At 45.1% G+C, this 24,367-nt stretch overlaps 1 protein-coding gene across 1 annotated transcript in view; it reads left to right on the top strand.

The window, feature by feature from the left end:
• Positions 1–24,367, top strand: part of LOC135513727 (extracellular matrix organizing protein FRAS1-like) — a 400,333-nt gene that overhangs the window by 179,871 nt on the left and 196,095 nt on the right. Inside the window, exons 10-14 of the mRNA XM_064936617.1 lie at positions 2,478–2,588; positions 3,129–3,276; positions 10,461–10,468; positions 20,346–20,484; positions 23,057–23,191. Of these exons, the coding sequence (XP_064792689.1) occupies positions 2,478–2,588; positions 3,129–3,276; positions 10,461–10,468; positions 20,346–20,484; positions 23,057–23,191 (541 nt within the window). The remainder of the gene's footprint in view (positions 1–2,477; positions 2,589–3,128; positions 3,277–10,460; positions 10,469–20,345; positions 20,485–23,056; positions 23,192–24,367) is intronic.

The raw sequence follows: 24,367 nt of genomic DNA, 5'->3' as shown, positions 1-24,367 counted from the left end.
ATCATGCTGGTTTCCCTCTTTTGTCTTTTTGGATACAGACAAATAAAAACTAGGATGTAACCGAGAGAATACCTCATGGATATCTCCCTTCATTATTAGACATAATTTACTAGCTCAGTAGGGTGCTTGACCTACATACAGAATCATATAATCATTTGTGGCAGGAGTTCTTTGAGGACAACAAAAAAATACAAAACAGGGTTTTACTCTCGAGTGAAGGAAATGCTCTGACATAAAACAAATATATTAAATAAATATAATAATAATAAATAAATATACAAATATTTTAGAGCTTGACTTCATAACACCTACCACTGCTGGTCTCGTCGTTATCATTGTCAGTCTGCTTGAAGTTAAATCTTTTGTAATTTGTTAGACCCCCCTCACCCCCCCCCCCCCCACACACACACATTGATCGCTGTGGGCAAACGTGCCAAGCATTTGTGCCGAAGCAGTTTAAGCACCGCCTTTGCCCCCATCCTGATATGTCCCGAATAACCAGTGATGAAACCCCCCTAGAAACAGGTTACTAATGCCGCTGTGATCTCACCCCGTCCCGTCCTGACAGATTCTCTCCGTCTGCAGAATCTGACCTGGGAGATGATGTGTAACGTAACAAAACCAGCCTGTTAGGTATTAATTAAGGATATATATATATATATATATATATAGTTGGCCTGATTCCAGATCAGATTTCCCAAGGTCACACAGCATGAGTTGAGAGCCTAGAGACTGAAATAATACAATGACAGGCTACTCTGAATAGTGACAAGTATGGATCTGAAACCAGATCAGCTGTGTGATAAAAAAAACATGTCACTTATTAATTTATCCTCGAAGATTAATATTTTTCACGATTTCAAATGATTTTCCATTGAATTGTTTGTTAACAATTTAGTGGCTCAACATTCTGCCTCATTTCATACTCAATGAAATCAATCAAATGTATTTTTAAAGCCTTTTTACATCAGCAGATGTGCTGTACAGAAACCCAGCCTAAAACCCCCAAACAGCAAGCAATGCAGGTGTAGAAGTACTCCAATTGTATTAATACCCTGGTTTTGTCTCTGTGTGTGTGTGTGTGTGTGTGTGTGTGTGTGTGTGTGTGTGTGTGTGTGTGTGTGTGTGTGTGTGTGTGTGTGTGTGTGTGTGTGATTAATGTTGTGTGGAAGTTAAGGTGTACACTGACTAATTTCCTCTAACCACTGGACTGAAGGAAGGTAGGAAGGAAGGAGGGAGGAAGGATAGGAGATGGATAGACAAGAGAGAGAGAGGGGGAGAGAGATAGAAGAAAATAGAAAGTGGAAAGAGATTGAGGGAGAGGAGAGAGGAAAGAGAGAGAGGAAAGAGAGAGGAAAGAGATGAGAGAGAGGGGTAGAGAGGAAAGAGAGGGGGGGAGAGAGGAAAGAGAGAGGGGGAGAGAGGGGGAGAGAGGAAAGAGAGAGAGAGGAAAGAGAAAGGGAGAGAGAGGAAAGAGAGAGGGGAGAGAGAGGGAGAGAGGGGGAGAGATAGGAAAGAGAGAGGAAAGACAAAGGGAGGAAGAGGGATAGAGGAGAGAGAGGAAAGAGAGAGGGGGAGAGAGAAGAGGGAGAGGGAGAGGAAAGAGAGAGGGGGAGAGAGAGGAAAGAGAAAGGGAGGAAGAGGGATAGAGGAGAGAGAGGGGGAGAGAGAGGAAGGAGAAAGGGAGGAAGAGGGATAGAGGAGAGAGGGGGAGAGAGGGGGAGAGAGAGGAAAGAGAAAGGGAGGAAGAGGGAGAGAGGAGGAGAGAGAGGGGGAGGGAGAGGGAAGAGGGGGAGGGAGAGGAAAGAGAGGGGGAGGAGAGGGGAAAGAGAGAGGGGGAGACAGGAAAGAGAGAGAGGGAGAGAGAGGAAAGAGAGAGGGGTAGAGAGAGGAGGAGAGAGAGGGGGAGAGAGAGGAAAGAGAGAGGGGGAGAGAGAGGAAAGAGAGAGGAAAGACAAAGGGAAGAAGAGGGATAGAGGAGAGAGAGGAAAGAGAGAGGGGGAGAGAGGAGAGGGAGAGGAAGGAGAGAGGGGGAGAGAGAGGAAAGATAAAGGGAGGAAGAGGGATAGAGGAGAGAGAGGGGGAGAGAGAAAGGGAGGAAGAGGGATAGAGGAGAGAGAGGAGGAGTGAGAGGGGGATTGAGTGGAAAGAGAGGGGGGAGAGAGGGGAAAGAGAGAGGGGGAGACAGGAAAGAGAGAGAGGGAGAGAGAGGAAAGAGAGAGGAAAGAGAGAGGGGAGAGAGAGGAAGAGAGAGGGGGAGAGAGAGGAAGGAGAGAGGGGAGACAGGAAAGAGAGAGAGGGAGAGAGAGGAAAGAGAGAGGGGGAGAGAGAGGAAAGAGAGAGGGGGAGAGAGGGGAAAGAGAAAGGGAGGAAGAGGGATAGAGGAGAGAGAGAAAAGGGAGAGAGAGGAAACAGAGAAGGGGAGAGGTAAGAGAGAAAGATGGAGCGAGCACCCATTTCTCTTTTCTTTTTGACAGGGATCAGAGCTGGTCCACCTACCAGGGAAGTGCTGCCCCGAGTGTCAGTCTATGAAGACCTCTTGTGTCTACCCACATCAGTCCTCTGGGAAGGAACAGAGGCGACTAGCGGTGAGTAAAGAGGCTGTATTAGGTGGAATGTTCACCATAATCACTTAGTGTAATCCCTGAAATCTACACAAAGTTCCTATAGTTTCAGTTGATCATCTCTACATCATGGCAATCTTTGTCTACTTGTCTTTGTCTCTGTCTTTCTCTCTTTCTCGCTGTCTCTGTTTCGGTCTCTCTTAATCGCTCTTTCTCCCTCTCCCGCTCTCCCCCCCTCCCCCTGTATCTCACCCCCCCTGTATCTCACCCCTCCCCCCTGTATCTCACCCCTCCCCCTGTATCTCACCCCCTCCCCCCTGTATCTCACCCCTCCCCCTGTATCTCACCCCTCCCCCTGTATCTCACCCCTCCTCCCTGTATCTCACCCTTCCCCCTGTATCTCACCCCCTGTATCTCACCCCTCCCCCTGTCTCTCCACCCTCCCACTTGTATCTCCTCCCTCCCCCTGTCTCTCCCCTCCCCCTGTCTCTCCCCCTCCCCCTGTCTCTCCCCCTCCCCTTGTATCTCACCCCTCCCCTATGTCTCTCACCCCTCCCCCTCTAGAACCTGGAGAGGTGGAGTGAGGGCCCATGCAGGGAGTGTGAGTGTCGTGAGGGCAGGGTGACCTGCTTCCTGGCGTCCTGTCTCACCTGTCCCCTGGGGATGCTGGCTGTGCCTCGTCAGGGACAGTGCTGCCCAGAGTGTAAACAGGGTAAGAGTGGCTCACACACACACACACACACACACACACACACACACACACACACACACACACACACACACACACACACACACACACACACACACACACACACACACACACACACACACACACACACACACACACACACACACACACAGACACATGCACACTTGTTGAATAGGTCTGTTATATTACTTGTTGAATAGGTCTGTTATATTATGATATATTAATAATGGATTGAGTTTATACAGTAGAACAGGGTTCATCAACTAGATTCAGCTTTGGGACAATATATTTTGTTGAGCGGATGATCGGGGGGACGAAACGTAGTTACACAGCATTTATAGACGACAAATTGACCGCAAGAAGCCCAAACAGATATAATGTCTGACTAAAACATAATCATTTCAAACCTTGCTTATATTTGTATGAGATCACGTGTCTTGTCTATAATGCAGGAATACATGGGAACAGATTTATTAAATTAAAATCACTCTGAGCTGATTTCCTGGTGTTTGTAAAGTCTTTTATGTCCAACAATGAAAAGTACAACAACAACAACAAGTATTTTAATGAAGAAGACAAAAAATGTGCTCAGGGGGGGGGCAAATAAAACCAACCGCGGGCCAAATTCAGCCCTCAGACCGCCAGTTGGTGAACCCTGCAGTAGAATACTGCACTTTCCCCTGGTTTTCATAGTAAAAGGATTGTAGTTGTCATGACAACACCAGGCTCCATGACTCATGTTTGGGAGTGAGTGAGTGATAAACAAAGCTGCCATTTGGAGGGTTAACATATGAAGCCTCTCATCCCGCTCTCCCTATAAAGACGTCCCATTGATTTTAGCAGCAGCTCTGTCTAACCCAGCGCTACTCTTGTCTCATCCAACAGTCTTCTCCCCTCTGGCTCTCTCTGGAATTTCTCTCCTTTGTTTTCAGACAGCGTTGCTGAGGTTAAGGTCTTCTTTCCGTGAACATTTATAAAGCCTAATCTGCTTTTTCTTAACTCTTCCATGAATTATTATGAAGGGGCTATGCATATACTCGGGTGAGAAAGAAGAGGAGATGGAGAATGACAAAGAGAGGGCGGAAAGAGAGAGTGTGAAAGAGAGGAAGAGAACAGCAGGGGAGAGGAAAGGAAAGGACAGATACGAAGAGAGATAGTGAGAGAGAGAGAGAGAGAGAGAGAGAGAGAGAGAGAGAGGAAGAGATGAGAGAGAGAGACAGAGGAAGAGATGAGAGAGAGAGAGACAGAGAGACAGAGAAAGAGATGAGAGACAGAGAGAGAGAGACAGGGGAAGAGATGAGAGAGACTGAGAGAGACTGAGAGAGACAGAGAGAGAGAGAGAGAGAGAGAGAGAGAGGAGAGAGAGAGACAGAGGAAGAGATGAGAGAGAGAGAGAGACAGAGGAAGAGATGAGAGAGAGAGAGAGGAAGAGATGAGAGAGAGAGAGGAAGAGATGAGAGACAGAGAGACAGAGGAAGAGATGAGAGAGAGAGAGAGAGAGAGGAAGAGATGAGAGAGAGAGAGAGAGAGAGAGGAAGAGATGAGAGACAGAGAGAGAGAGAGAGAGAGAGAGAGTGAGAGAGAGAGAGAGAGAGAGAGAGATAGAGATGAGAGAGAGAGAGAGAGAGAGAGAGAAGAGATGAGAGAGAGATAGAGAGAGAGAGACAGAGAGAGAGAGAGAGAGAGACAGAGAGAGATGAGAGAGAGAGAGAGAGAGAGAGCAGGTGAGAGGAAAGGAAAGGACAGAGGAAGAGATGAGAGAGAGCTATAGAGGAAGAAATGAGAGAGAGAGAGGAGAGATGAGAGGGAGAGCTATAGAGGAAGAGATGAGAGACAGAGAGAGAGAGACAGAGGAAGAGATGAGAGAGACTGAGAGAGAGAGGAGAGAGATGAGAGAGAGAGAGAGAGAGAGGAAGAGATGAGAGAGAGAGAGACAGAGGAAGAGATGAGAGAGAGAGAGAGAGAGAGGAGAGATGAAGAGACGAGAGAGAGAGAGAGAGGAAGAGATGAGAGAGAGAGAGAGAGAGAGAGGAAGAGATGAGAGAGAGAGAGACAGAGGAAGAGATGAGAGAGAGAGAGAGAGAGGAAGAGATGAGAGAGAGAGAGACAGAGGAAGAGATGAGAGAGAGAGAGAGAGAGAGAGAGAGAGAGAGAGGAAGAGATGAGAGAGAGAGAGAGAGAGAGAGAGAGAGAGAGAGGAGAGAAGAGATGAGAGAGAGAGAGAGAGGAAGAGATGAGAGACAGAGAGAGAGAGAGAGAGAGAGAGTGAGAGAGAGAGAGAGAGGAAGAGATGAGAGAGAGAGAGAGAGAGAGAGAGGAAGAGATGAGAGAGATAGAGAGAGAGAGAGAGAGAGAGAGAGAGAGAGAGAGGAAGAGATGAGAGAGAGAGAGAGCTATAGAGGAAGAGATGAGAGAGAGAGCTATAGAGGAAGAAATGAGAGAGAGAGAGAGAGAGAGAGAGAGAGAGAGAGAGAGTGGGAGAGCTATAGAGGAAGAGATGAGAGACAGAGAGAGAGAGACAGAGGAAGAGATGAGAGAGACTGAGAGAGAGAGGAAGAGATGAGAGAGAGAGAGAGGAAGAGGAAGAGATGAGAGAGAGAGAGAGGAAGAGATGAGAGAGAGACAGAGAGAGAGAGACAGAGGAAGAGATGAGAGAGAGAGAGAGAGACAGAGGAAGAGATGAGAGAGAGCGAGAGAGAGAGAGACACACAGAGAGAGACACAGAGAGAGAGAGAGAGAGACAGAGAGAGAGAGAGACACAGAGAGAGAGAGAGCTATAGAGGAAGAGATGAGAGAGAGAGATGAAAAAAGAGAGAGAGAGGAAGAGAGATGGAATTAGGCCAATACCCTCCAATGATCAAAATCCAGATAAGTGACGTTAAACTCCACAACCACCTAAAAGGAAGCGATTCCCAAACCTTCCATAACAAAGCCATCACCTACAGAGAGATGAACCTAAGCAAGCTGGTCCTGGGGCTCTGTTCACAAACATTTCCCACAGAGCCCCAGATCAGCAACACAGTTAGACCCAACCAAATCATGAGAAAACAAAAGATAATTACTTGACACATTGGAAAGAATTAACAAAAAAACAGTGCAAACTAGAATGCTATTTGGCCCTACAGACTACACAGCGGCAGAATACGTGACCACTGTGACTGACCCAAACTTAAGGAAAACTTTGACTATTTACACTCAGTTGGCATAGTCTTGCTATTGAGAAAGGCCGCCGTTGGCAGACATGGCTCTCAAGAGAATACAGACTATGTGCACACTGCCCACAAAATGAGGTGGAAACTGAGCTGCACTTCCTAAACCTCCTGCACCATGTATGACCATATTAGAGAGACATATTTCCCTCAGATTGCACAGATCCATAAATAATTCGAAAACAAACCCAATTTTGATAAACTCCCATATATACTGGGTGAAATACCACAGTGTGCCATCACAGCAGCAAGATGTGACCTATTACCACAAGAAAAGGGCAAACAACAACACGAAGAATTATCTATCCAAAATGGAGATGTATGGGTAAACCACTTCTCCAATCTTTTTGGCTCTATAACAAAGAATAAAGAGCAAAAACATATACATGATCAAATACAGATCTTAGAATCAACTATTAAAGACTACCAGAACCCACTGGATTCTCCAATTACATTGAATGAGTTACAGGACAAAATAAAAACCCTCCAACCCAAAAAGGCCTGTGGTGTTGATGGTATCCTCAATGAAATTATCAAATATACAGTGCCTTGCGAAAGTATTCGGCCCCCTTGAACTTTGCGACCTTTTGCCACATTTCAGGCTTAAAACATAAAGATATAAAACTGTATTTTTTTGTGAAGAATCAACAACAAGTGGGACACAATCATGAAGTGGAACGACATTTATTGGATATTTCAAACTTTTTTAACAAATCAAAAACTGTAAAATTGGGCGTGACTTAGCTCTGGCATCTTCCCCAATATTTGGAACCAAGGACTGATCACCCCAATCCACAAAAGTGGAGACAAATTTGACCCCAATAACTACCGTGGAATATGTGTCAACAGTAACCTTGGGGAAAATCCTCTGCATTATCATTAACAGCAGACTCGTACATTTCCTCAACGAAAACAATGTACTGAGCAAATGGCAAATTGGCTTTTTGCAAATTACCGTACAACAGACCATGTATTCACCCTGCACACCTAATTGACAACCACACAAACCAAAACAAAGGCAAAGTCTTCTCATGCTTTGTTGATTTCAAAAAAGCCTTCAACTCAATTTGGCATGAGGGTCTGCTATACAAAATGATGGAAAGTGGTGTTGGGGGTAAAACATACGACATTATAAAATCCATGTACACAAACAACAAGTGTGCGGTTAAAATTTGCAAAAAACACACACATTTCTTCACACAGGGTCGTGGGGTTAGACAGGGATGCAGTTTAAGCCCCACCCTCTTCAACATATATATATCAACGAATTGGCACGGGCACTAGAAAAGTCTGCAGCACCCGGCCTCCCCTGCTAGAATCCGAAGTCAAATGTCTGCTGTTTGCTGATGATCTGGTGCTTCTGTCACCAACCAAGGAGGGCCTACAGCAGCACCTAGATCTTATGCACAGATTCTGTCAGACCTGGGCCCTGACAGTAAATCTCAGTAAGACCAAAATAATGGTGTTCCAAAAAAGGTCCAGTCACCAGGACCACAAATACAAATTCCATCTAGACACTGCTGCCCTAGAGCACACAAAAAACTATACATACCTTGGCCTAAACATCAGCGCCACAGGTAACTTCCACAAAGCTGTGAACGATCTGAGAGACAAGGCAAGAAGGGCATTCTATGCCATCAAAAGGAACATAAATTTCAACATACCAATTAGGATTTGGCTAAAAATACTTGAATCAGTCATAGAGCCCATTGCCCTTTATGGTTGTGTTATGAACTTGAGTGAAGACCCAAAAGCGGTTTTAACAGAAAACAGAGTTCTTTAATGAAAATACAGGAATGGCATAAATCCTCTTCCAACGTTGTCAGGGGAACAAAAGAACGTTAGTATAGTGCAGGATGCTTCAGCCAGGCAGACTCCGACAGGACAGGACAAGGTGGAAGCAAGCGAGGCGACAGCTTGCTTCTGGCATCCAAAAAACACAAACAAGAATCAGACACTGAAAGTAGCAGGAACAGAGAAAGAAATAGAGACCTAATCAGAGGGGAAGAGAGAACAGTGTGAAGAGTGAAAGAGCTAGTTAGGGTAGATGTAGAACAGCTGAGGAATGAGAGACAGAGAAGGTAACCTAAAAAAGACCAGCAGAGAGAGAATCAAGAGAAAGGACAGGAACAGACATAACAAGACATGACAGGTTGTGAGGTCTGGGGTCAGCGCTCACCAACCAAGACTTCACAAAATGGGACAAACACCAAATTGAGACTCTGCACGCAGAATTCTGCAAAAATATCCTCCGTGTACAACGTAGAACACCAAATAATGCATGCAGAGCAGAATTAGGCCGATACCCACTAATTATCAAAATCCAGAAAAGAGCCGTTAAATTCTATAACCACCTAAAAGGAAGCGATTCCCAAACCTTCCATAACAAAGCCATCACCTACAGAGAGATGAACCTGGAGAAGAGTCCCCTAAGCAAGCTGGTCCTGGGGCTCTGTTCACAAACACAAACACACCCTACAGAGCCCCAGGACAACAGCACAATTAGACTCAGTGAGCATAGCCTTGCTATTGAGAAAGGCCGCCGCAGGCAGACATGGCTCTCAAGAGAAGACAGGCTATGTGCTCACTGCCCACAAAATGAGGTGGAAACTGAGCTGCACTTCCTAACCTCCTGCCCAATGTATGACCATATTAGAGACATATTTCCCTCAGATTACACAGATCCATAAAGAATTCGAAAACAAATTCCATTTTGAAAAACTCCCATATCTACTGGGTGAAATACCACAGTGTGCCATCACAGCAGCAAGATTTGTGACCTGTTGCCACGAAAAGGGCAACCAGTGAAGAACAAACACCATTGTAAATACAACCCATATTTATGCTGATTTATTTTATCTTGTGTCCTTTAACCATTTGTACATTGTAAAAACACTGTATATATATAATATGACATTTGTAATGTCTTTATTGTTTTGAAACTTCTGTATGTGTAATGTTTACTGTTAATTTTATTGTTTTTCACTTTATATATTCACTTTATATATTATCTACCTCACTTGCTTTGGCAATGTTAACACATGTTCCCATGCCAATAAAGCTCTTGAATTGAATTGAGAGAGAGAGAGAGAGAGAGAGAGAGAGAGAGAGAGAGAGAGAGAGAGAGAGAAGAAGAGAGAGAGAGAGAGAGGAAGAGATGAGAGAGAGAGAGAGAGAGACAGAGGAAGAGATGAGAGACAGGAAGAGATGAGAGACAGAGAGAAGAGAGAGGAGAGAGAAGAGGAAGAGATGAGAGGAAAGGAAAGGAGAGAGAGAGAGAGAGAGATAGTGAGAGAGAGACAGAGAGAGAGAGAGGAAGAGAGAGAGAGAGACTAGAGGAAGAGATGAGAGAGAGAGAGAGAGAGAGACAGAGGAAGAGATGAGAGAGAGAGAGAGAGAGAGAGATGAGAGAGAGAGAGAGAGAGGAAGAGAGAGAGAGATTAATTTATTAGAGGAAGTTAGATGAAAAGAACAGAGAGAGAGATTTGGAAAAATCACCTTTTACTTAATTCTTTAGTCATAGAGAGAGTTGACCTATTTACTAATGGAGGAAGAGATACATCGAACAGACTAGAGGAAGAGATGAGAGAAAAGAGGGAGGAAGTTTGAAAAAGAGTATAATGTTTGTAAATGATGAGAGAGAGAGACTTGTGGAAGAGATGAGACCCAGATACAGACAGATGTCTGCTCTACTCAAAGTTACAAGAGAACTAGAGACAGAAAAGATGGAAGAGGGGTAGAAAGAGAGAGAGGTCTGTTAGTGAGAGAGAGAGAGAGAGAGAGAGATAAGGAATAATCATTATCATGTCTGTAAGCTGAGAGAGAGGAAGAGATGAGAGTGATAATAATCATCAGAGATGAGAGTAAGCTGTTAGAGAAGAGAGAGGAAGAGATGAGAGATAATAATCATTATATGAGTAAGAGTTAGTGAGAAGAGCGTTCCAGGAGTGATAATAATAATCATTATCATGTCTGAAGCTGTTAGTGTCTTAGAGGAAGAGATGAGAGACAGTGATAAGAAGAAAGAGATGTCTGTAAGCTGTTAGTGAGGAAGAGACCATGAGAGAGAGATAATAGAGGAAGAGATGAGAGATGTCTGTAAGATGAGAGAGACAGAGAGAGAGACCAGAGGAAGTGATAATAATAATCATTATCAGTCTGTAGAGCTGTTAGTGTCTTAACGACCATTCCACAGAGATAATAATAACATTATCATGTCTGTAAGCTGTTAGTGTCTTAGAGGAAGAGAGACAGAGTGATAGATGAATAATCATTAGGAAAGATGTCTGTAAGCTGAATTAGGCCAATACCCTCCAATGATAAAATCCAGATAAGTGACTTAAACTCCACAACCACCTAAAAGGAAGCGATTCCCAAACCTTGATAATAATAGCCATCACCTACAGAGAGATGTCCTAAGCAAGTTGGTCCTGGGGCTCTGTTCACAAACAGTGATAATAAGAATCAGATCATGTCAACACAGTTAGACCGTTCCAAATCATGAGAAAACAAAAAGATAATGTCTGACACATTGGAAAGACCTTTCCAAGTAATAATAATCATTATCAACTAGAATGCTGTTAGTGTCCTACAGACTCCACAGTGATAATAAGAATCATTATCATGTCTGTAAGCTGTTAGTGTCTTAAACCGTTCCACAGTGATTAATAATCATTATCATGTCTTGCTGTTGAGTGTCTTAACGACCTTTCCACAGTAATAATAATCATTATCATGTCTGTAAGCTGTTAGTGTCTAAACCTCCTTCCCAGTGATAATAATAATCATTATCATGTCTTCTGTTAGTGTCACAGATCCATTCCAAGTGATAATAATAATCATTATCATGTTTGATAAACTCCCATAGTGTCTGGGTGAAATTCCACATGTGATAATAATAAGATTATCATGTCTGTAAGCTGTTAGTGTCAAACAACCGTTCCAAGAATGATAATAAAATCATTATCATGTCTGTAAGCTGTTAGTGTCTATAACAAAGAATAAAGTGATAATAATAATCATTATCATGTCAAATAAGCTGTTAGTGTCAACTACCGTTCCAAAGACTAATAGAAATCATTGGATTCTCCAATTAGTGTCATTGAATGAGTTACAGTGATAATAATAATCATTATCAACCCAAAAAGGCCTGTTAGTGTTGATGGTATCCTCAGTGATAATAATAATCATTATCATGTCTGTAAGCTGTTAGTGTCTTGAACGACTTTTCCACATTAATCATCATTAAATCATGTCTAAAACTGTTAGTGTTTTAATGAAGAATCAACAATAATAATAATCATTATCATGTCTGTAAGCTTTAGTGTATTTCAAACTTTTTTAACAGTAATCAAAAATCATTATCATGTTGTAAGCTGTTAGTGTCTTAAACCGTTATTAATAATAATAATCATTATCATGTCTGTAAGCTGTTAGTGTCTTAACGACCTTTCCACAGTAATAATAATCATTATCATGTCTGTAAGCTGTTAGTGTCTTAACGACCATTCCACAATGATAATAATAATCATTATCATGTCTGTAAGCTGTTAGTGTCTTAACGACCGTTCCACAATAATAATAATAATCATTATCATGTCTGTAAGCTGTTAGTGTCTTAACGACCGTTCCACAGGTGCGTGTTCATTAATTGTTTATGGTTCATTGAACAAGCATGGGAAACAGGTTTTAAACCCTTTACAATGAAGCTCTGTGAAGTTATTTGGATTTTTATGAATTATCTTTGAATGAGGGTCCTGAAAAGGGACTTGTTATTTTGTTGCTGAGTTTAGATTGTAAAATAGTTGGGAAGAGATTTTCCATGTACCGATTCCCATGATACACACAAATTTGAGTTTTTCCATTTAAATGATTACCGTATACAATATTATTTCAACCAATACAATGTTATATGGTGTAAATGGGGGATACAACCATCCTGCTCGGCAGAGTTTGCTGCGAAGAGACAGAATCATTACAGCATTTGTTTTGGTACTGTCCATATGTAGAGACAGACAGACAGACAGACAGACAGACAGACAGACAGACAGACAGACAGACAGACAGACAGACAGACAGACAGACAGACACAGACAGACAGACAGACAGACAGACAGACAGACAGACAGACTATCCAATATTGTCTATGTCCTTACAGAGCTATCCAATGTCCTTACAGAGCTATCCAATACTATCCAATAGTAGTCTATGTCCTTACAGAGCTATCCAATAGTAGTCTATGTCCTTACAGAGCTATCCAATAGTAGTCTATGTCAATAGAAGTCTTACAGAGCTATCCAATAGAAGTATTTGTCCTTACAGAGCTATCCAATAGTCTATGTCCTTACAGAGCTATCCAATAGAAGTATTTGTACAGAGCTATCCAATAGAATATGTCCTTACAGAGTCCTTACAGAGCTATCCAATAGTAGTTTGTCCTTACAGAGCTATCCAATAGCTATCCAATAGTAGTCTATGTCCTTACAGAGCTATCCAATAGAAGTATTTGTCCTTACATTTGAGCTATCCAATAGAAATTTGTCCTTACAGAGCTATCCAATAGAAGTCTATGTCCTTACAGAGCTATCCAATAGAAGTATTTGTCCTTACAGAGCTATCAGTATAGTCCTTACAGAGCTATCCAATAGAAGTATTTGTCCTTACAGAGCTATCCAATAGAAGTCTATGTCCTTACAGAGCTATCCAATAGAAGTATTTGTCCTTACAGAGCTATCCAATAGAAATACAGAGCTATCAATAGAAGTCTATGTCCAATAGCTATCCAATAGTAGTCTAGTATTTGTCCTTACAGAGCTATCCAATATAGTCTATGTCCTTACAGAGCTATCCAATAGAAGTCTATGTCCTTACAGAGCTATCCAATAGTAGTCTATTTGTCCTTACAGAGCTATCCAGTATAGTAGTCTATGTCCTTTGAAGCCTGTGCCATTTTTCTCCTGGGTCGTGTTTTAGCCTGGAAGCTAACGACTTAAACCTTGCATAAATCCATATTTTAATCATAGTAGCAGTGGTTCATATCTCCATTAATATATGATGAAATTAATGACCCATATGGTCGTGTAGTTCAGGGACGGGCAACTTTGATGGGGGTGGGGACCACAAACAATCTGAACTCATAATTTGAGGCCGCAGAGGCTTGCAGGTCCCACATCCAAACCCCCGCATGCAGTCGGAGCCCTAGATGACATTTGTGTTTTTCCCTGGTTAAATTAAAAACTCATAAAAAAATAAAACTCCATGGATCTACAAGAGGGCCGTCTGTTGCCCATCCCTGATCTAGTTGAATAGACAAGGTTTGGATTCAAACGGCCACAGCAGACAGTGTTGGTAGTGTTGGTAGTATTGGTAGTGTTGGTACATTTTTGTGACATTTTTGGTGCCACCCCCACCGTCCCACCCATCCCCCACCCATCCCCCACCCGTCCCACCCATCCCCCACCCATCCCCACATCCCCCACCCATCCCCCCATCCCCCACCTGTCCCACCCATCCCCCACCCATCCCCCACCCGTCCCACCCATCCCCCACCCGTCCCCCACCCCCACCCGTCCCACCCATCCCACCCGTCCCCCACCCGTCCACATTGTATGTCCCTGGTTTTTTGTTTGAAATAAATCTTGGTTTAAAAGACCCGGGTCAGTCCCACCGTCCCCGTCCCTCTCCCAGCCGCTACTCCAATTGATAGAGGACCAGACAACCCCCCAGTGAATCCTTGTACTCTCTGGAGCAGCTGTCTACTTCTGATGTATTTGAACAACTACTTACGATCGATGTTAAATAATCTACAGGGGCTGATATGCTTGTTCCCTTCTTATTACAGCTTTCTGCTCCATTGATTGCTGAAGCATTAACCATATTTTTAACTTAACATTTATACTGAGTGGTATTCTTAGAGTCCCCCACCCGGCCCATGTGCTTCCTCAACATAAAGGTGGCGACCCGAGTGATCTAAATAATTATCGGCCCATTTCCAAACTCCCCCACCTCCGAGCAACAATCCTGGAATTATTGATTAATACTCAGCTTAGATCCCTTTTAACTGCTACATATCATCTGAATATAAACCAGTCAGGGTTCAGGCCAGGTCATAACCATCTCTGATACATCTATGGTTTTTTGTTTTGATATGATTGTTTTGATATGAAGAAACACTGTGCTGCCGGTTTTTGACATGAAGGAGAGTCGGAAAAAAATGCGGCGTGCTATTGAGATTCATTTCCTGCAAAAAACACATAAACACAAACACTTTAAAACAATACATGTTATTCAATCAAACAGCCTATACTGGTGTAAACTAACACAGAACAGGAGCAAAAGGACAATCACCCACGAAACACTAAAGAATTGTTAAATATGGTTCCCAATCAGATTGAAAGATAAACACCTGCCTCTGATTGAGAACCATTCAGACAGCCATAGATTCACCTAGGAGAACACCCCACATTTTAGCTACCATCCCAATACATGTGAAAAAACCCCAAGACAAAACACACCACATACAAAACCCCATGTAACACCCTGGTCTGACCAAATAGAGAAGAAAACACAAATTACTGAGACCACGGCAAGCTAGCTAGTTAAATTGACCTGTCATAAATGTTTCGAAATGTGTTTAACACCTGTCCCCAAATTCAAAAATTAGTTCAGATCGGGCTGTTTGTTTTGATTATTTAAAAGACACAACCTGTGTACTTACTAATGGTGTTAAATGGATTTCTAGACATAACCAAAGGTGTCCCACAGGGTTCAATTTTGGTCCAGTTGTTTTCACATTTATATTAACAGCGTTGGTCTATCTGTACAAAACTGTAACATTCATCTGTACACAGATAACACTGTTGTATACTGCCACCTACGGTCAGCTCAGGCTCTGTTGACTCTTCAGTCTGCTTTTACTAGCTTGGAAAGCGGTTTGGCTCACCTGAACTTGGTAGTAACTGCTGGGAAAACCAAGTACATGTTTTGATAATTTGTGCATTAGTACATTAGATGGTGCCCCCATTGACCGTGTCCCCGTCAATAAATATGGGCATCTGGCGAAAAGCTATCTTTTAAAAAAACATGTTGACGAGTTAGTCAATAAATTAAGAATTCAGTTGGTCTTCTTCTATAGGAATAGGGCCTTTCATTAAATAGGAGAGAACAGATCATTCAGTCTACATGTATTACTGTTATAGATTATGGTGATATTATATACATAAATGTAGCTGCCAGTGTTTGAAGCCCTTGGACACAATTTATCACAGCATCACTTAGTTTTTTAACATCTGACATTGTTGCATCCGGTTTATCATGTAGTGGTTGGACCTCTCCTCTGCATCCTTTATCATAGAGTTGGGCATGGTCCTCTGCATCCGGTATTGGAGTTGGTTGAACCTCTCCTCGCATCATTTATCTTGGTTGGACCTCTCACCTGCATCCTTTATCATAGAGTTGGTTACGCCTCTCCCCTGGGCATCATTTATCTTGGCATCATTGGGCATGGTTGGACCTCTCCTCTGCATCATTTATCTTGGTTGGACCTCTCCTCTGCATCATTTATCATGGGTTGGGCAACCTCTCCTTGCATCATCTTGGTTGGACCGTCCTCTGCATCATTGGGCATGAGTTGGTTGGACCTCTCCTCTGCATCATTTATCTTGGTGGACCTCTCCTCTGCATCATTTATCATGAGTTGGTTGAACCTCTCCTCTGCATCATTTATCTTGGTTGGACCTCTCCTCTGCATCATTTATGGGCATGGTGGACCTCCGGTTTGGGCATCATTTATCGGACAGGTTTTGGGCATCTCCTCGGACATCATTTATTGGAGTTGGTGGACGCGTCCTCATCATTTATCATGGTGTTGGACCTCTCCTCTGCATCCTTTATCATAGAGTTGGTTGAACCTCTTCTGCATCATGTATCATGGAGTTGGTTGAACCTCTCCTCTGCATCATTTATCTTGGTTGGACCTCTCACCTGCATCATTTATCTTGGTTTGGACCTCTCCTCTGCATCATTTTTGGATAACAGTTAATCCCTCTGCATCATTTATCTTCCTTCCCTACCTCTGCATCATTTATCATTGAGTTCTGGACATCATTATCTGCATCATTTATCTTGGTTGACAGGTCCTCTGCATCATTTATCATACATTGGTTGAACCTCTCCTCTGCATCATTTATTTGGTTTGACCTCTAAATCTGCATCATTTATCATAGAGTTGGTTGGACCTCTCCTCTCATCATTTATCATAGAGTTGGTTGGACCTCTCCTCTGCATCATTTATCCAATTGATGGTTGGACCTCAAACCCTCAGTGCATCATTTATCATGGAGCAGTTCTCTTCTGATCATTTATCATGGAGTTGGTTGGACCTTCCTCTGCATCATTTAAAGTTGGTTGAACCTCTCCTCTGCATCATTTATCTTGGTTGGACCTCTCCTCTGCATCATTTATCTTGTTGGACCTCTCCTCTGCATCATTATCATGGAGTTGGTTGGACCTCTGATTCTGCATCATTTATCATGGATTTTTGGACCTCTCCTCTAACATTTATACTGAGTGGTGGATTCTCTGCATCAGTTTGGAGTTGGCGGCTCTCCTCTGCATCCTCAACATAGAGTTGGTTGGACCTCTCAGTGATCTAAATTTATCATGGATTTCCAAACCTCTCCTCTGCAACAATCCTGGAATTAGTGATTAATACTCCTTAGCATCATTTTAACTGCTGGACCTATCATCTGAATCATTTATCAGTCAGGGTTCAGGTTGGCACCTACCATCTCTGATACTTTATCATGGAGTTGGTTTTTTGCATTTTGATATGATTGTTTTGATATGAAGAAACACTGTCCTCTGCATCATTTTCATAGAGTTGGTTGGACCTCTCCTCTGCATCATTTATCATGGAGTTGGTTGAGATCTCCTCTGTAATGAAAAAATCACTAAACACAAACACTACAAATCAATAAGTTGCTTGGACCTCTCCTCTGCATCATTTATCATGAGTTGTTACCTCTCCTAACACATTTATCATGGAGCAAAAGGACAATCACCTGCATCATTTATCATGGAATATGGTTGGACCTAAATCTGCATCCTTTATCATGGAGTTGGTTAAACACCTGCATCTCTGATTGAGGACCACTTCTGACAGCCATAGATTGGTAGAACCTCCCTCTGCATCATTTATCATGAAAAACCCCAAGACAAAACACACCACATACAAAAGTTGTCACACCCTCCTCTGCATCATTTATCATAGAGTTGGTTGGACCTCTCCTCTGCATCATTTATCATAGAGTTGGTTGAACCTCTCCTCTGCATCATTTATCTTGGTTGAACCTCTCCTCTGCATCATTTATCATGGAGTTGGCATTTGGACCTCTATTCAGAAACACTTTATCATGGAGTTGGTTGGACCTCTCCTCTGCATTGTATCATGGAGTTTGAGAATTCCTCTGACATCAACACGTTGTGTACTCTATCATTTATCATGGTGTTAAATTGGACCTCTCCTCTGCATCATTTATCAAGGTGTCCCACAGAGTCTGCATCATTTATCAGTTGTTTTCCCTGCATCATTTATATAAGTTGCGTTGGACCTCTCCTCTGCATCATTTATCAAGAGTTGGTTGGACCTCTCATCTGCATCACAGATAACACTGTTGTTACCTCTCCTCTGCATCATTTATCATAGGCTCTGTTGACTCTTCAGTCTGCTTTTACTAGAGTTGGTTGGACCTCTCCTCTGCATCACTTATCATGAAGTTGGTTGGACCTCTCCTCTGCATCATGTATCATGGAGTTTTGGATCTCCTCTGCATCATGTATCATGGAGTTGGTTGGTCTCCCTGCATCATGTATCATGGAGTTGGTTGGACCCTCCTCTGCATCATTTATCTGGGCATCTGGACTCTCGAAAAGCATCATTTATCTTGTTGGAGTTCCTCTGCATAACTTATCATGGAGTTGGTTGGTCTTCTTCATTTATATGGAATGGTTGGACCTCTCCTCTGCATCATTAAATAGTTGGTTGAACCTCTTCATCATTTATCATAGAGTTATTACTCCTTGCATCATTTATTATGGAGTTGTTGGACCTTATCTGCATCATTTATCTTGTTGGAGCTCTCCTCTGCATCATTTATCTTGGTTGGACACTCTTTATCATCATGGCAGTTAGTTTTTTATAACATGGAGTTCTGACATTGTTGCATCATTTATCATGGAGTTGGTTGGACCTCTCCTCTGCATCATTTATCATGGAGTTGGTTGGACCTCTCCTCTGCATCATTTATCATAGAGTTGGTTGGACCTCTCCTCTGCATCATTTATCTTGGTTGGACCTCTCCTCTGCATCATTTATCTTGGTTGGACCTCTCCTCTGCATCATTTATCATGGAGTTGGTTGGACCTCTCCTCTGCATCATTTATCTTGGTTGGACCTCTCCTCTGCATCATTTATCTTGGTTGGACCTCTCCTCTGCATCATTTTATCTTGGTTGGACCTCTCCTCTGCATCATTTATCATGGAGTTGGTTGGACCTCTCCTCTGCATCATTTATCATTGAGTTGGTTGGACCTCTCCTCTGCATCATTTATCATTGAGTTGGTTGAACCTCTCCCCTGCATCATTTATCTTGGTTGAACCTCTCTCCTGCATCCTTTATCATTGAGTTGGTTGAGTTGGCACATCACTGTTGAAATATAGAAACTGGGATTACAACAATAGGTGACAGGGTTGGTTAATGCTGGAGACTCCACGTGAATCCACAGAGTTGGTTAATGCTGGAGGTTAATGCTGGAGACTCCACGTGTATCCACAGAGTTGGTTAATGCTGGAGACTCCACGTGAATCCACAGAGTTGGTTAATGCTGGAGACTCCACGTGTATCCACAGAGTTGGTTAATGCTGGAGACTCCACGTGAATCCACAGAGTTGGTTAATGCTGGAGACTCCACGTGTATCCACAGAGTTGGTTAATGCTGGAGACTCCACGTGTATCCACAGAGTTGGTTAATGCTGGAGACTCCACGTGTATCCACAGAGTTGGTTAATGCTGGAGACTCCACGTGTATCCACAGAGTTGGTTAATGCTGGAGACTCCACGTGTATCCACAGAGTTGGTTAATGCTGGAGACTCCACGTGTATCCACAGAGTTGGTTAATGCTGGAGACTCCACGTGTATCCACAGAGTTGGTTAATGCTGGAGACTCCACATGTATCCACAGAGTTGGTTAATGCTGGAGACTCCACATGTGTGACTCCACATGTATCCACAGAGTTGGTTAATGCTGGAGACTCACGTGTATCCACAGAGTTGGTTAATGCTGGAGACTCCACATCCACAGAGTTGGTTAATGCTGGAGACTCCACATGTATCCACAGAGTTGGTTAATGCTGGAGACTCCACGTGTATCCACAGAGTTGGTTAATGCTGGAGACTCCACGTGTATCCACAGAGTTGGGTCGTTCTGCCTTTTCCTACCAGGCCCCTGTCATGTGGAATAATCTCCAAGTAAGGTTTCATTTGGATGTGTTGTTGTCTCAGGGTCAGTTTAGGAGAACGGCTAGGGATTTTTATATTTATAAATGTGTTTGTGCGTCATTTTATTTTCTGTGTTTTTCCCAGAGAACATTTGCAAATGAGACCTAGGTCTTAATGTGTTTACCCCTGGTTAAATAAAACCATGCCCATCCCTGATCTAGTTGAATAGATCAGGTTTGGATTCAAACTTTTTTTCCCCTCAGTTGACTTAACCAAATTGTGTGTGTGTGTGTGTTTGCGTGCGTGCGTGCGTGCATGTGTGTGTGTGTGTGTATTCGTATCTGTCCTGTGTTTGTTACAGTTCAGTGCCAGAGGGACTGCCTGTCTTGCTCGGGGACCCCTGACCACTGTGAGAGCTGTAAGGACTCTACCGCTCTGCTTCTGGACGGACGCTGTGTATCCACCTGTCCACGTGGTTTCTATGCCAACGGGAAAGCGTGCGCAGGTACGGTACTGTATGACATGCTAGTGATGTCATCGTTAGGATAACACAGACACACACACACACACACACACACACACACACACACACACACACACACACACACACACACACTTAGACAGGTAGTTTCCTCTCCTCAGTCAATGACAGCAGTGTGTCAACATAACAGAAGACAGAGTCAGTCCATGACAGTCAAAGCCTGTCTGAGACATCCACAGGCGGTCTGAAGGGGGATATTTCCTCCCGGCCCTAGACATGCTCTACCTGCCCATCAACACACAGACCACGTCACAAACGGCACCCTAATCCCGCCGGGCTCTGGTAAGAAATAGTGCACCTTAAAGGAAATAGGAGCCATTTAGAATGTGACTACAGGGCAGACCGGGGATCAGGGCATCACTTGTCAAATGCCTAATTCTGGCCCCCGAGGATCGGAATGTTCTGGAATGATAATGGAATCCCAGCTAACATGAACGTTCCAACAACTTTAGGGAACGTTCTAATTAGGTTTCGACATGGTTAACAGCGAACCTTTAGTGTTAGAAACAGCTGAGAAGAGTTGTCTTCCACATTGATGTCTTGAGTCAACTGTAGATGATCCATGGGGGGGGGGGAGAAGCAGGAACACAGTTGATGTCGATGCTTTGTGTAAATCAGCTGAAATATGATGAGAGTTCAAGGGGGTTGAATGTAATAAAATACTGGCGCATGCAACGTTTTCTGATAAAGAAAAACAATCATGTTTTTGGACATTTAAAGACTATAAAATCAGTAGGAGTTCAGCTCAACATTATTTTACTTTAGGAAATCTATTTCCAAGTATTTCCACTCATTAATAGAGAGGCATACTGTATTTGACTGTGTACCAATGTAATGTTTTTGTCAAATACAAAATCTGTTTTGGCATCTTGCGTCAATTTGCAGAGAACAAATTATTTGAAATTATGTTCCGCCCCCCGACCATCCGTTCAAGAACAAATAGTCCCACGGCTGATACTAGTTGAGGTCCTTGGCATGTACGACATCAATGAACATGGACTATTTATGAGGGATGTGTTTCAGAGAATCATTGAATTTCTCTCTCTCTCTCTCCTCTGTCTATCCCCTCCCCCTCCCCTCCTCCCTCCCTCCCTCCCCCTCCTCTACATCCCTCTCCCCTCTCCCATCCCCTCTCCCCCTCCCTCCTCCCTCCTCCCCCCCTCCCTCCCCTCCCTCTCCTCCCCTCCTCACCTCCCTCATCTCTCCCATCCTCCCTCTCCCCTCCCTCTCCCTCCCCTCCTCCTTCTCCTCCCTCTCCCTCTTCCTCTCCCTCCCTCCCTCCCTCCCTCCCCCCTCTCCCCTCTCCCTCCCCCCTCCCTCCCCCCCCTCCCTCCTCCTCCCTCCCTCCCCCCTCCCTCTACATCCCCTCTCCCCCTCCCCTCCCTCCTCCTCCCCCCCCTCCCTCCCCCCTCCCCCTCCTCCCCTCTCCCCTCCTCCTCTCCCCCTCCCTCCCTCCTCCCCCTCTCCCCCTCCCCTCCTCCTCCCTCCCTCCCTCTCCTCCCTCCCCCCCCCTCCTCCTCCTCCTCCCCCTCTCCTCCCCTCCTCCCCTCTCCTCCCCCTCCCTCCCCTCCTCCCTCCTCCCCCCCTCTCCTCCTCCCCTCTCCCCCCTCCCTCCTTCTCCTCCTCCTCCCCTCCTCCCCTCCTCCCTCTCCCTCCTTCCCTCCTCCCTCTCCTCTCCTCCCCCTCCCCCTCCCCTCCCCCTCTCTCCTCCCTCCTCCTCCCTCCCTCCCCTCCCTCCCTCCCTCCCCCCCTCCTCCCCTCTCCCTCCCCCTCCTCCCTCCTCCATCCTCCTCCTGACCCTCCCTCCCCTCCCCCTCCCTCCTCCTCCCCTCCCCTCCCCTCCCTCCCCTCCTCCCCTCCTTCCCTCCCTCCCCCCTCCCTCCCCTCCCTCCTCCTCCTCTCCCTCCCCCCTCCTCCCTCCCTCTCCCTCTCCCCTCCTCCCTCCTCCTCCTCCTCCCTCCCCTCCCTCCCTCTCCTCCCCTCCTCACATCCCCTCTCCTCCCTCCCTCCCTCCTCCTCCTCCCCCTCTCCTCCCCTCCTTCTCCTCCTCCCCCCCTCCCTCCCCCTCCTCCCCTCCCTCCTCCCCTCTCCTCTCCCCCTCCATCCCTCTCCCTCTCCTCCCCTCCTTCCTCCCTCCCTCCCTCCCCCCCCCTCCCCCTCCCTCCCCTCCCCTCCCCCCTCCCCTCCCTCCCTCCCCTCCTCCCTCCCCCTCCCCTCCTCCTCCTCCCTCCCCTCCCCCTCCTCCCTCTCCCCCTCTCCCTCCTCCCTCCTCCCCCTCCTCCCTCCCTCCTCCTCTCCTCCTCCCCTCCCCCTCCTCCCCTCCCCCTCCCCCTCCTCCTCCCTCCTCCCTCCTCCCCTTCCTCCCTTCCCCCCCTCCCTTCCCCTCTCCTTCCCCTCCTCCTCCCCCTCCCTCCCTTCCTCCCTCTCCTTCCCCTCTCCTCCCCCCTCCCCCCTTCCTCCCCTCTCCTTCCCCTCTCCTCCACCCTCCCTCCCCTCCTCCCCCTCTCCTCCCCATCTCCCCTCTCTCTCTCTGCAGCCTGCCAGTCGTCCTGTGCCACCTGTGAGAAAGACTATGAATGCTCTTCCTGTGGGGGGTCCTTGCTATTAAACAACAGGCAGTGCGTGGCCACCTGTGAGCCGGGGTCCTACAAGGACCACACACAGTGCCTGCGTGAGTACTTATATATGTATCTGTGTGTGGGAGGGGGAGGGGGGGTTAGTGAGTATATATCTTAGCATCACTACTGCATGATGCAATGTTATGGTCACTGTGGACAAAGGGTCAAAGTCAATGACCCTTGACCTGGTTCCCATGGGAACCTTCTTGGCCAGTTGTTTGGATTTAGTTGCTCCATTGTGTATGGAAATGGTTTATACAACAGCAGTTCTCAGTCCATTCATCAAGACTGGTAAAGCATGGGAATAGGGCAGTGAGAGTACAACACCAAACACCCATACAGACAGACAGACAGACAGACAGACAGACAGACAGACAGACAGACAGACAGACAGACAGACAGACAGACAGACAGACAGACAGACAGACAGACAATGAGACAGACAGACAGACAGACAGACAGACAGACAGACAGACAGACAGACAGACAATCAAACAGACAGACAGACAGACAGACAGACAGACACTCAAACAGACAGACAGACAGACAGACAGACAGACAGACAGACAGACAGACAGACAGATACAATGAGACAGACAGACACTCAAACAGACAGACAGACAGAAAGACAGACAGACAGACACTCAAACAGACAGACAGACAGACAGACAGACAGACAGACAGACAGACAGACAGACAATGAGACAGACAGACAGACACTCAGACAGACAGAGACAGACACTCAGACAGAGAGACAGACAGACAGACAGACACTCAAACAGACAGACAGACAGACAGACAGACAATGAGACAGACAGACAGACAATGAGACAGACAGACAGACAGACAGACAGACAGACAGACAGACACAGACAGACAGACAGACAGGCAGACAGAGACAGACAGACAATGAGACAGACAGACAGACAGACAGACAGACAGACAGACAGACAGACAGACAGACAGACAGACAGACAATGAGACAGACAGACAGACACTCAAACAGACAGACAGGCAGACAGACACTCAAACAGACAGACAGACAGACAGGCATGCAGGCATATGGAGACTGGACCTCTCCCAGTAATTACCAGTCTACCTCCAGACTGGACCTCTCCCAGTAATTACCAGACTGGACCTCTCCCAGTAATTACCAGTCTACCTCCAGACTGGACCACTCCCAGTAATTACCAGACTGGACCTCTCCCAGTAATTACCAGTCTAGTCTA

This window comes from Oncorhynchus masou, chromosome 25 (assembly GCF_036934945.1).
Source record: "Oncorhynchus masou masou isolate Uvic2021 chromosome 25, UVic_Omas_1.1, whole genome shotgun sequence".
NCBI classification, from domain to species: Eukaryota; Metazoa; Chordata; class Actinopteri; order Salmoniformes; family Salmonidae; genus Oncorhynchus; species Oncorhynchus masou.
The sequence above is the reverse complement of the archived record's forward strand: the minus strand, read 5'-3'. Positions and strand labels throughout refer to the sequence as shown.